The 14,053-nt window shown below is 47.8% G+C and overlaps 1 protein-coding gene across 1 annotated transcript; it reads right to left on the reverse strand.

The window, feature by feature from the left end:
- Nucleotides 1-4,931: 4,931 nt before the first annotated feature.
- Nucleotides 4,932-6,689, reverse strand: LOC141025924 (uncharacterized). The gene is made up of 2 exons (XM_073501859.1): nucleotides 5,991-6,689; nucleotides 4,932-5,750 (listed from the first exon to the last, which is right to left on the reverse strand). The coding sequence occupies exons 1-2, from the start codon at nucleotides 6,687-6,689 to the stop codon at nucleotides 4,932-4,934; spliced, it is 1,518 nt and encodes a 505-aa protein (XP_073357960.1).
- Nucleotides 6,690-14,053: the final 7,364 nt, after the last annotated feature.

Consider the following 14,053-nt stretch of genomic DNA (forward strand, 5'->3'; position numbering starts at 1 on the left):
CTCGTTTAATGCGAGATGGCTACTCATTTAAATCCGAGAATAATGGTTGTTCTATTTATATGAGAGATATGTTTTATGGTCATGCCCCGCTGGTCAATGGTTTATTCTTGATGAATCTCGAACGTGACGTTACACATATTCATAGTGTGAATGCCAAGAAATGTAAGGTTGATAATGATAGTCCCACATACTTGTGGCACTGCCGCCTTGGTCACATTGGTGTCAAACGCATGAAGAAACTCCATGCAGATGGACTTTTGGAGTCTCTTGATTATGAATCATTTGACATGTGCGAACCATGCCTCATGGGCAAAATGACCAAGACTCCGTTCTCCGGAACAATGGAGCGAGCAACCAACTTATTGGAAATCATACATACTGATGTGTGCGGTCCAATGAGCGTTGAGGCTCGCGATGGCTATCGTTATGTTCTCACCCTCACTGATGACTTGAGTAGATATGGGTATGTCTACTTAATGAAACACAAGTCTGAGACCTTTGAAAAGTTCAAGGAATTTCAGAGTGAGGTTGAGAATCAACCTGATAGGAAAATAAAGTTCTTACTATCAGATCGTGGAGGGGAATATTTGAGTCACGAATTTGGCACACACTTAAGGAAATGTGGAATTGTTCCACAACTCACGCCGCCTGGAACACCTCAGCACAATGGTGTGTCCGAACGTCGTAATCGCACTCTATTGGATATGGTGCAATCTATGATGTCACTTACCGATCTACCGCTATCATTCTGGGGTTATGCTTTAGAGACTGCCGCATTCACTTTAAATAGGGCTCCGTCGAAATCCGTTGAGACGACACCGTATGAATTATGGTTTGGAAAGAAACCTAAGCTATCGTTTCTTAAAGTTTGGGGATGCGATGCTTATGTCAATAAACTTCAACCTGAAAAGCTCGAACCCAAGTCGGAAAAATGCATCTTCATAGGATACCCTAAGGAAACCATTGGGTATACCTTCTACCTCAGATCCGAAGGCAAGATCTTCGTTGCCAAGAACGGGTCCTTTCTGGAGAAAGAGTTTCTCTCGAAAGAAGTAAGTGGGAGGAAAGTGGAACTTGATGAGATGACCCCTCTCGAACCGGAAAGTAGTGCAGCACAAGAAAATGTTTCTGTGGTGCCTGCACCGACTAGAGAGGAAGTTAATGATGACGATCATGATCAAGTTACCACTGAACTTCGTCGGTCCACAAGGACACGTTCCGCACCAGAGTGGTACGGCAACCCTGTCCTGGAAATCATGTTGTTGGACAACGGTGAACCTTCGAACTATGAAAAAGCAATGGCGGGTCCAGATTCCAACAAATGGCTTGAAGCCATGCAATCCAAGATAGGATCCATGTATGAAAACAAAGTGTGGACTTTGACAGACTTGCCCGATGATCGGCGAGCGATAGAAAATAAATGGATCTTTAAGAAGAAGACGGACGCGGATGGAAATGTTACCATCTATAAAGCTCGACTTGTCGCTAAGGGTTATCGACAAGTTCAAGGAGTTGACTACGATGAGACCTTCTCACCCGTAGCGAAGCTGAAGTCCGTCCGAATCATGTTAGCAATTGCCGCATTCTACGATTATGAAATATGGCAAATGGACATCAAAACGGCATTCCTTAACGGCTTCCTTAAGGAAGAATTGTATATGATGCAGCTGGAAGGTTTTGTCGATCCTAAGAATGCTGACAAAGTATGCAAGCTCTAGCGCTCAATCTATGGGCTGGTGCAGGCATCTCGGAGTTGGAACATTCGCTTTGATGAGATGATCAAAGCGTTTGGGTTTACACAGACTTATGGAGAAGCCTGTGCTTACAAGAAAGTGAGTGGGAGCTCTGTAGCATTTCTCATATTATATGTGGATGACATACTATTGATGGGAAATGATATAGATTTCTTGGAAAGTATAAAGGCCTACTTGAATAAGTGTTTTTCAATGAAGGACCTCGGAGAAGCTGCTTACATATTAGGCATCAAGATCTATAGAGATAGATCGAGACGCCTCATAGGTCTTTCACAAAGCACATACCTTGACAAGATATTGAAGAAGTTCAATATGGATCAGTCCAAGAAGGGGTTCTTGCCTGTATTGCAAGGTGTGAGATTGAGGACGGCTCAATGCCCGACCACGGCAGAAGATAGAGAAAAGATGAGTGTCGTCCCCTATGCCTCGGCCATAGGATCTATTATGTATGCCATGCTGTGTACCAGACCTGATGTAAACCTTGCCGTGAGTTTGGTAGGAAGGTACCAAAGTAATCCCGGCATGGAACACTGGACAGCGGTCAAGAACATCCTGAAGTACCTGAAAAGGACTAAGGATATGTTTCTCGTTTATGGAGGTGACGAAGAGCTCGTCGTAAAGGGTTACATCGATGCTAGCTTCGACATAGATCTGGATGACTCTAAGTCACAAACCGGATACGTGTATATTTTGAATGTCGGGGCAGTCAGCTGGTGCAGTTGCAAGCAAAGCGTCGTGGCGGGATCTACATGTGCAGCGGAGTACATGGCAGCCTCGGAGGCAGCACATGAAGCAATCTGGATGAAGGAGTTCATTGCCGACCTAGGAGTTATTCCCAATGCATCGGGGCCGATGACTCTCTTCTGTGACAACACTGGAGCTATTGCCCTTGCCAAGGAGCCCAGGTTTCACAAGAAGACCAGGCACATCAAGCGTCGCTTCAACTCCATTTGTGAAAATGTTCAAAATGGAGACATAGATATTTGTAAAGTACATACGGATTTGAATGTCGCAGATCCGTTGACTAAACCTCTTCCACGGGCAAAACATGATCAACACCAGAACTCTATGGGTGTACGATTCATCACAATGTAACTAGATTATTGACTCTAGTGCAAGTGGGAGACTGTTGGAAATATGCCCTAGAGGCAATAATAAAATGGTTATTATTATATTTCCTTGTTCATAATAATTGTCTATTGATCATGCTATAATTGTGTTATCCGGAAATCGTAATACATGTGTGAACACATAGACCATAACGTGTCCCTAGTGAGCCTCTAGTTGACTAGCTCGTTGATCAATAGATGGTTACGGTTTCCTGACCATGGACATTGGATGTCATTGATAACGGGATCACATCATTAGGAGAATGATGTGATGGACAAGACCCAATCCTAAGCATAGCACTAGATCGTGTAGTTCGTTTGCTGAAGCTTTTCTAATGTCAAGTATCGTTTCCTTAGACCATGAGATCGTGCAACTCCCGGATACCGTAGGAATGCTTTGGGTGTACCAAACGTCACAACGTAATTGGGTGGCTATAAAGGTGCACTACAGGTATCTCCGAAAGTGTCTGTTGGGTTGGCTCGGATCGAGACTGGGATTTGTCACTCCGTATGACGGAGAGGTATCTCTGGGCCCACTCGGTATTGCATCATCATAATGAGCTCAATGTGACTAAGTAGTTAGTCACGGGATCATGCATTACGGAACGAGTAAAGTGACTTGCCGGTAACGAGATTGAACGAGGTATTGGGGTACCGACGATCGAATCTTGGGCAAGTAACGTACCGATTGACAAAGGGAATTGTATACGGGATTACTTGAATCCTCGACATCGTGGTTCATCCGATGAGATCATCGAGGAGCATGTGGGAGCCAACATGGGTATCCAGATCCCGCTGTTGGTTATTGACCGGAGAGTCGTCTCGGTCATGTCTGCGTGTCTCCCGAACATGTAGGGTCTACACAGTTAAGGTTCGGTGACGCTAGGGTTGTAGAGATATTAGTATGCGGTAACCCAAAAGTTGTTCGGAGTCCCGGATGAGATCCCGGACATCACGAGGAGTTCCGGAATGGTCCGGAGGTAAAGATTTGTATATAGGAAGTCCAGTTTCGGCCACCGGGAAAGTTTCGGGGGTCACCGGTATTGTACCGGGACCACCGGAAGGGTCCCGGGGGTCCACCGGGTGGGGCCACCTATCCCGGAGGGCCCCATGGGCTGAAGTGGGAAGGGAACCAGCCCCTGGTGGGATGGTGCGCCCCCCCATGGGCCTCCCCCTGCGCCTAGGGTTGGAAACCCTGGGGGTGGGGGCGCCCCACCTGACTTGGGGGGCAAGTCCCCCTTGGCCGCCCCCCCCTTGAGATGGGATCTCCAGGGGCCGGCGCCCCCCCCCCAGGGCCCCTATATAAAGAGGGGGGAGGGAGGGCTGCGCACCCAAGCCCCTGGCGCCTCCCTCTCCCCCCGTAACACCTTTCCCTCTCGCTGAGCTTGGCGAAGCCCTGCCGAGATCCCCGCTGCTTCCACCACCACGCCGTCGTGCTGCTGGATCTCCATCAACCTCTCCTTCCCCCTTGCTGGATCAAGAAGGAGGAGACGTCTCTCCCAACCGTACGTGTGTTGAACTTGGAGGTGCCGTCCGTTCGGCGCTAGGATCATCGGTGATTTGGATCACGACGAGTACGACTCCATCAACCACGTTCTCTTGAACGCTTCCGCTCGCGATCTACAAGGGTATGTAGATGCACTCCTTCCCTCTCATTGCTAGTAAACTCCATAGATTGATCTTGGTGATGCGTAGAAAATTTTAAATTTCTGCTACGATCCCCAACACCTGGTCCTTGGGTTTGCAAATGTCGGGCCAGCTCACCATATGGTATTTCTGCTTGTCACCCTTGCCTGCCCAGATAAACCTGGACTGGTATTTGGCGATCTCCTGATGGAGCGTCTCATGAAGGTTGTAGAAGCTCATGAGAAATCAGAGTACGCTGGCAAGCGAGGAGTTGATGAGGATTGCCCGGGCCGCCTTCGAGAGCCACCTCCCCTTCCAGGGCTTTACTCGGTGCTGCATCCGGGTCACTGTCGGGCAGAGGTCAGCCACGGTGAGTTGCGAGTCACTAATGGGTATCCCCAAATAAGTCGTGGGGGAAGTACCCAGGCGACAGTTCAGTCGGTCAGCTATGGCCTGGGCCTCCTCTGGGGGATAGCCAAGGATCATCACTTCGCTCTTTATCAAAGTTGATTGTGAGCCCTGACATCTGTTGGAAGCATAGGAGGAGGAACTTCAGGTTGGCTATGTTGGACGCGGAGCCCTCCACCATTATTATGGTATCGTCTGCATATTGTAGGAGGGAGACCCCTCCCCCTCCTACCAGGTGAGGGACTATGCCGTGGATATGGCCAGCAGATTTGGCCTTATCCAGGATGACAGCGAGGGCATCGACCACCATGTTAAACAGAAACGGGGAGAACGGGTCGCCCTGGCGAACCCCACAGAGAGTGGAGAAGTATGGCCCGATCTCACCGTTAATGTTAACCGCGGTCCGACCGCAGGAGACGAGCTGCATAACTCTGGTCACCCACCGGTCATTAAAACCCTTGCGGAGCAAGACTTCCCGAAGGAAGGGCCAGTGAACCGTATCAAAGGCTTTATGGAATTCGAGCTTCAGGAAGACTACTCGATGGTTCTTGGACCGGACTTCATGAAGAACTTCGTGGAAGACCAATACCCCATCCAGAATAAACCACCCTTGAATGAAGGCAGATTGGTTGGGGTGAGTGACGGTGTCAGCTAGAAGGGTCACCCTATTGGCATACCCTTTGGCCAAGATCCGGAATATCACATTGATCACAGTGATAGGCCGAAACTGGCGGATGTCAGAAGCGCCCGGAACTTTGGGGATGAGAGTGATGACCCCATAGTTTAGGCGCCCAAGGTCCATGGCCCCCGAGAAGAATTCGTCGAAGAGGGCCATGACTTTCGGTTTGATGGTCTGTCAGAACGTTTTGAAAAACGTCACTGGCAGTCCATCCGGACCCGGGGCCGAGGAGGGGTTCATACCCTTTATGGTGCGAGGACCTCGTCCTCAGAGAAAGGCAACATTTGCCTCGTCGGACACTAACTGGTTAGCCGACCAAGTGTCGGGGGCTAGTGTGGCCCCACCCCGAGGGGTGGGGGGAAATAGGGCTTTATAAAAGCCATCTATGTGGACTCGGATGTCCGAGGGACGGACGAGCTGGGAATCTCCATCCCACAAGCAATGGATGGAGTTCCATCGTCGCCTTCCATTGGCGATCGCCTGGAAGTAAGCCGTATTAGCGTCTCCACGGAGCACCCACCGTTGGGTGTCGCGGAGCCTCCAGTATGCTTCTTCGTCCGTGTAGATGGTCGAGAGCTGATCCTCGAGATCATATCTCAGCATCCACTCATCCAGGGAGATCCCGGAAGTGTCAGCGCGGGTGTCCAGGGCTTGGATGGCAGTCAGGAGGGCTTTCTTGCGTTCGCGGAGGTCTCGGCCAAGGTTCGTGCCCCACCCCTTCATACATTGGCGAGCGAGCTTGGCACAAAACTGCCACGAGTCAACGGCGGACATGGAGCGGTGGGGAGATGAGCGCGCGGCGATCCACTTAGCCGCGACCGCCTCGAGGAATCCCGCCTGGTTGAGCCAAAAGAGCTCAAACCTAAACCGCGGCGGGATGAGGGGGCGCTCGTCGGCGGTGGAGAGGAGGAGAGGGACGTGGGCGGACCCGATCTGGGTGATCGCCGGCAGCGAGGCCAAGGGGCACCTAAGTTCCCATTCCGGTGAAACTAGGACGCGATCCAGGACGGATCGCGTCGGGTCCGCTTGACGGTTTGTCCTGGTGAACCTGGCACCCGTCTGCTCTAGCTCGCGGAGGCCGAGCTCAGCGATGCAACCGTTGAACAGCTGCATTCAGGGGAGGTTGATCCGATCATTGTTCTTCTCATCCGGGGAGCAGATGAGGTTAAAGTCTCCTCCCACGACTATAGGAAGGAGGGATGCGGGGACCTTCTGTTGCTGCTCAACGAGGAAGGCCGGGGAGCGACGGTGATCCGCCGGTCCATAGACGATCATGACCTCCCATTTGAAGTTGAGCACCCGTTCAAAGATCTCCATACTAATGAAGAATCCGCCCCGGTCCATACCGCCCACCTCAAAGGTGGCATCCTTCACTCCTAAAAGGATGCCACCCGAGTGCCCAGTGGTCCCACTAGAAGGGAGCCAAGGCCAGGCAAATAGGTGAGGGCTAAGACTATCAAGCTCGGGTAGGGAAAACTCCGTATGCATGGTTTCCTGGATGGCAATGATGTCAATGTGCTCGTCTCGCATGTACTCAATGAGTTGGCGGCGACGGCCGCCATGGCCGAAGCCGCGGATGTTCCAGAAGAGGACTCACATTTAAACCTCCATCGGGAGCTGCTTGACCCCAGGACACGGGAGGCGCTCTGCGCCCGGAGGGCCGCAGTACGAGAGCGGGTGCGCCCACGGATCAACTCTTCGGGCATCGTCGGAACCACCACCGTCGAAGGGGTGGCGATCGGTTCCGCGGGTTGGCGGCGGAGGCGCGCCCGTGTTTCAGCAAGTTTGCCATCTAGGATCTCGCGGGCCCGAATGGCCTTGATCTGCTCTAAGGGGGGTCCAACTTCCCCCCTGAAGACGATGGCCGAGTCAGTGGCCACCCTGGCGAGGTGGCCAAAGGGAACGGCCTCGAGCGCGGAAAAGGAACAACTGAAGGAAATATGCCCTAGAGGCAATAATAAAGTTATTATTTATTTCCTTTTATCATGATAAATGTTTATTATTCATGCTAGAATTGTATTAACCGGAAACATGATACATGTGTGAATACATAGACAAACAGAGTGTCATTAGTATGCCTCTACTTGACTAGCTCGTTGATCAAAGATGGTTATGTTTCCTAGCCATAGACAAAGAGTTGTCATTTGATTAACGGGATCACATCATTAGGAGAATGATGTAATTGACTCGACCCATTCCATTAGCTTAGCACTCGATCGTTTAGTATGTTGCTATTGCTTTCTTCATGACTTATACATGTTCCTATGACTATGAGATTATGCAACTCCCGTTTACCGGAGGAACACTTTGTGTGCTACCAAACGTCACAACGTAACTGGGTGATTATAAAGGTGCTCTACAGGTGTCTCCGAAGGTACTTGTTGGGTTGGCGTATTTTGAGATTAGGATTTGTCACTCCAATTGTCGGAGAGGTATCTCTGGGCCCACTCGGTAATGCACATCACTTAAGCCTTGCAAGCATTGCAACTAATGAGTTAGTTGCGGGATGATGTATTACGGAACGAGTAAAGAGACTTGCCGGTAACGAGATTGAACAAGGTATTGAGATACCGACGATCGAATCTCGGGCAAGTAACATACCGATGACAAAGGGAACAACATATGTTGTTATGCGGTTTGACCGATAAAGATCTTCGTAGAATATGTGGGAGCTAATATGAGCATCCAGGTTCCTCTATTGGTTATTGACCGGAGACGTGTCTCGGTCATGTCTACATAGTTCTCGAACCCGTAGGGTCCGCACGCTTAAAGTTCGATGACGGTTATATTATGAGTTTATGTGTTTTGATGTACCGAAGGTTGTTCGGAGTCCCGGATGTGATCACGGACATGACGAGGAGTCTCGAAATGGTCGAGACGTAAAGATCGATATATTGGACGACTATGTTTGGACACCGAAATGGTTCCGGGAGGTTTCGGACATTTATCGGAGTACCGGGGGTTACCGGACCCCCCCCCCCCCCCCGGAAGCTATTGGGCCTTATGGGCCTTAGTGGAAAGGAGAGAGGGAGGCCAGGAGGTGGCGCGCGACCTCCCTTGCCCCAATCCAAATTGGGAAAGGGAAGGTGGCGGCGGCCCCCCCTTCTCCTTCCTTCTCTCCACCTCCTCCTTCCCCCTTCTCCTACTTGGAATAGGAAAGGGGGGCCAAACCTACTTGGAGTAGGATTGCCTCCCCCCTTGGCCGGCCCTCTCCTCCTCCCCCTTTATATACGGAGGAGAGGCGCACCCCATAGACACGACAATTGATCTCTTGGATCTTTTAGCCATGTGCGGTGCCCCTCTCCACCATAGTCCACCTCGATAATATCGTAGCGGTGCTTAGGCGAAGCCCTGCGTCGGTAGAACATCATCATCGTCACCACACCGTCGTGCTGACGGAACTCTCCCTCAAAGCTCGGCTGGATCGGAGTTCGAGGGACGTCATCGAGTTGAACGTGTGCAGAACTCGGAGGTGTCGTGCGTTTGGTACTTGATCGGTCGGATCGTGAAGACGTACGACTACATCAACCGCGTTGTGCTAACGCTTCCGCTTTCGGTCTACGAGGGTACGTGGACACACTCTCCCCTCTCGTTGCTATGCATCACCATGATCTTGCGTGTGCGTAGGATTTTTTTGAAATTACTACGTTCCCCAACAGTGGCATCCGAGCCAGGTTTTATGCGTTGATGTTATATGCACGAGTAGAACACAAGTGAGTTGTGGGCGATACAAGTCATACTGCTTACCAGCATGTCACACTTTGGTTCGGCGGTATTGTTGGATGAAGCGGCCCGGACCGACATTACGCGTACGCTTACGCGAGACTGGTTCTACCGACGTGCTGTGCACACAGGTGGCTGGCGGGTGTCAGTTTCTCCAACTTTAGTTGAACCGAGTGTGGCTACGCCCGGTCCTTGAGAAGGTTAAAACAACACTAACTTGATGAACTGTCGTTGTGGTTTTGATGCGTAGGTAAGAACGGTTCTTGCTCAGCCCGTAGCAGCCACGTAAAACTTGCAACAACAAAGGAGAGGACGTCTAACTTGTTTTTGCAGGGCATGTTGTGATGTGATATGGTCAAGGCATGATGCTATATTTTATTGTATGAGATGATCATGTTTTGTAACCGAGTTATCGGGAACTGGCATGAGCCATATGGTTGTTGCATTATTGTATGCAATGCAATCGCCCTATAATTGCTTTACTTTATCACTAAGCAGTAGCAATAGTCGTAGAAGCAATAGTTGGCGAGACAAGAACGATGCTACGATGGAGATCAAGGTGTCGCGCCGGTGACGATGGTGATCATGACGGTGCTTCGGAGATGGAGATCACAAGCACAAGATGATGATGGCCATATCATATCACTTACATTGATTGCATGTGATGTTTATCTTTTTATGCATCTTATCTTGCTTTGATTGACAGTAGCATTATAAGATGATCTCTCACTAAATTTCAAGATAAAAGTGTTCTCCGTGAGTATGCACCGTTGCCAAAGTTCGTCATGCCCAGACACCACGTGATGATCGGGTGTGATAAGCTCTACGTCCATCTACAACAGGTGCAAGCCAGTTTTGCACACGCAGAATACTCAGGTTAAACTTGACGAGCCTAGCATATGCAGATATGGCCTCGAAACACTGAGACCGAAAGGTCGAGCATGAATCATATAGTAGATATGATCAACATAGTGATGTTCACCATTGAAAACTACTCCATTTCACCTGATGATCGGTTATGGTTTAGTTGATTTGGATCACATGATCACTTAGATGATTAGAGGGATGTATATCTAAGTGGGAGTTCTTAAGTAATATGATTAATTGAAGTTAAATTTATCATCAACGTAGTACCTGATAGTATTTTGCATGTCTATGTTTGTTGTAGATAGATGGCTCGTGCTGTTGTTCCGTTGAATTTTAATGCGTTCCATGAGAAAGCAAAGTTGAAAGATGATGGTAGCAATTACACGGACTGGGTCCGTAACTTGAGGATTATCCTCATTGCTGCACAGAAGAATTACGTCCTGGAAACACCGCTAGGTGCCAAACCTGCTGCAGGAGCAACACCAGATGTTATGAACGTCTGGCAGAGCAAAGCTGATGACTACTTGATAGTTCAGTGTGCCATGCTTTACGGCTTAGAACCGGGACTTCAACGACGTTTTGAACGTCATGGAGCATATGAGATGTTCCAGGAGTTGAAGTTAATATTTCAAGCAAATGCCCGGATTGAGAGATATGAAGTCTCCAATAAGTTCTACAGCTGCAAGATGGAGGAGAATAGTTCTGTCAGTCAGCATATACTCAGAATGTCTGGGTATAACAATCACTTGATTCAACTGGGAGTTAATCTTCCGAATGATAGTGTCATTGACAGAATTCTTCAATCACTGCCACCAAGCTACAAGAGCTTCGTGATGAACTATAACATGCAAGGGATGGATAAGATGATTCCCGAGCTCTTCGCCATGCTAAAGGCTGCGGAGGTAGAAATCAAGAAGCAGCATCAAGTGTTGATGGTCAATAAGACCACCAGTTTCAAGAAAAAGGGCAAAGGGAAGAAGAAGGGGAACTTCAAGAAGAGCAACAAACAAGTTGCTGCTCAAGAGAAGAAACCCAAGTCTGGACCTAAGCCTGAGACTGAGTGCTTCTACTGCTAGCAGACTGGTCACTTGAAGCGGAACTGCTCCAAGTATTTGGCGGATAAGAAGGATGGCAAGGTGAACAAAGGTATATGTGATATACATGTTATTGATGTGTACCTTACCAGAGCTCGCAATAGCGCCTGGGTATTTGATACTGGTTCTGTTGCTAATATTTGCAAATCGAAACAGGGACTACGGATTAAGCGGACACTGGCTAAGGACGAGGTGACGATGCGCGTGGGAAACGGTTCCAAAGTCGATGTGATCGCCATAGGCACGCTACCTCTACATCTACCTTCGGGATTAGTATTAGACCTAAATAATTGTTATTTGGTGCCAACGTTGAGCATGAACATTATATCTGGATCTTGTTTGATGCGAGACGGTTATTCATTTAAATCAGAGAATAATGGTTGTTCTATTTATATGAGTAATATCTTTTATGGTCATGCACCCTTGAAGAGTGGTCTATTTTTGATGAATCTCGATAGTAGTGATACACATATTCATAATGTTGAAGCCAAAAGATGCAGAGTTGATAATGATAGTGCAACTTATTTGTGGCACTGTTGTTTGGGTCATATTGGTGTAAAGCGCATGAAGAAACTCCATACTGATGGACTTTTGGAATCACTTGATTATGAATCACTTGGTACTTGCGAACCATGCCTCATGGGCAAGATGACTAAAACGCCGTTCTCCGGAACTATGGAGCGAGCAACTGATTTATTGGAGATCATACATACTGATGTATGTGGTCCAATGAATGTTGAGGCTCGCGGCGGGTATCGTTATTTTCTCACCTTCACAGACGATTTAAGCAGATATGGGTATATCTACTTAATGAAACATAAGTCTGAAACATTTGAAAAGTTCAAAGAATTTCAGAGTGAAGTTGAAAATCATCGTAACAAGAAAATAAAGTTTCTGCGATCTGATCGTGGAGGAGAATATTTGAGTTACGAGTTTGGTCTACATTTGAAACAATGCGGAATAGTTTCGCAACTCACGCCACCCGGAACACCACAGCGTAATGGTGTGTCCGAACGTCATAGTCGTACTTTACTAGATATGGTGTGATCTATGATGTCTCGTACTGATTTACCGCTATCATTTTGGGGTTATGCTTTAGAGACGGCCGCATTCACGTTAAATAGGGCACCATCAAAATCCGTTGAAACGACGCCTTATGAACTGTGGTTTGGCAAGAAACCAAAGTTGTCGTTTCTTAAAGTTTGGGGCTGCGATGCTTATGTGAAAAAGCTTCAACCTGATAAGCTCGAACCCAAATCGAAGAAATGTGTCTTCATAGGATACCCAAAGGAAACTGTTGGGTACACCTTCTATCACAGATCCGAAGGCAAGACATTCGTTGCAAAGAATGGATCCTTTCTAGAGAAGGAGTTTCTCTCGAAAGAAGTGAGTGGGAGGAAAGTAGAACCTGATGAGGTAACAGAACCTGCTCCCTTATTGGAAAGTAGTTCATCACAGAAACCGGTTCCTATGACGTCTACACCAATTAGTGAGGAAGTTAATGATGATGATCATGAAACTTCAGATCAAGTTGTCACTGAACCTCGTAGGTCAACCAGAGTAAGATCCGCACCAGAGTGGTACGGTAATCCTATTCTGGAGGTCAGGTTACTAGACCATGACGAACCTATGAACAATGAAGAAGCGATGGTGAGCCCAGATTCCGCAAAATGGCTTGAGGCCATGAAATCTGAGATGGGATCCATGTATGAGAACAAAGTGTGGACTTTGGTTGACTTGCCCGATGATCGGCAGGCCATCGAGAATAAATGGATCTTCAAGAAGAAGACGGACGTTGATGGTAATGTTACTGTCTATAAACATCGACTTGTTGGAGAAGGTTTTCGACAAGTTCAAGGGGTTGACTACGATGAGACTTTCTCACCCGTAGCGATGCTTAAGTCTGTCCGAATCATGTTAGCAATTGTCGCATTTTATGATTATGAAATTTGGCAAATGGATGTCAAAATTGCATTCCTGAATGGATTTCTAGAAGAAGAATTGTATATGATGCAACCGGAAGGTTTTGTCGATCCAAAGGGAGCTAACAAAGTGTGCAAGCTCCAGCGATCCATTTATGGACTGGTGCAAGCCTCTCAGAGTTGGAATAAACGTTTTGATAGTGTGATCAAAGCATGTGGTTTTATACAGACTTTTGGAGAAGCCTGTATTTACAAGAAAGTGAGTGGGAGCTCTCTAGCATTTCTGATATTATATGTGGATGACATATTGTTGATCGGAAATGATATAGAATTTCTGGATAGCATAAAGGGATATTTGAATAAGAGTTTTTCAATGAAGGACCTCGGTGAAGCTGCTTATATATTGGGCATCAAGATCTATAGAGATAGATCAAGACGCTTAATTGGACTTTCACAAACCAAATACCTTGACAAAGTTTTGAAGAAGTTCAAAATGGATCAAGCAAAGAAAGGGTTCTTGCCTGTGTTACAAGGTGTGAAGTTGAGTAAGACTCAATGCCCGACCACTGCAGAAGATAGAGAGAAAATGAAAGATGTTCCCTATGCTTCAGCCATAGGCTCTATCATGTATGCAATGTTGTGTACCAGACCTGATGTGTGCCTTGCTATTAGTTTAGCAGGGAGGTACCAAAGTAATCCAGGAGTGGATCACTGGACAACGGTCAAGTACATCCTAAAATACCTGAAAAGGACTAAGGATATGTTTCTCGTTTATGGAGGTGACAAAGAGCTCGTCGTAAATGGTTACGTCGATGCAAGCTTTGACACTGATCCGGACGATTCTAAATCGCAAACCGGATACGTGTTTTTA

This window comes from Aegilops tauschii, chromosome 6 (assembly GCF_002575655.3).
Source record: "Aegilops tauschii subsp. strangulata cultivar AL8/78 chromosome 6, Aet v6.0, whole genome shotgun sequence".
NCBI classification, from domain to species: Eukaryota; Viridiplantae; Streptophyta; class Magnoliopsida; order Poales; family Poaceae; genus Aegilops; species Aegilops tauschii.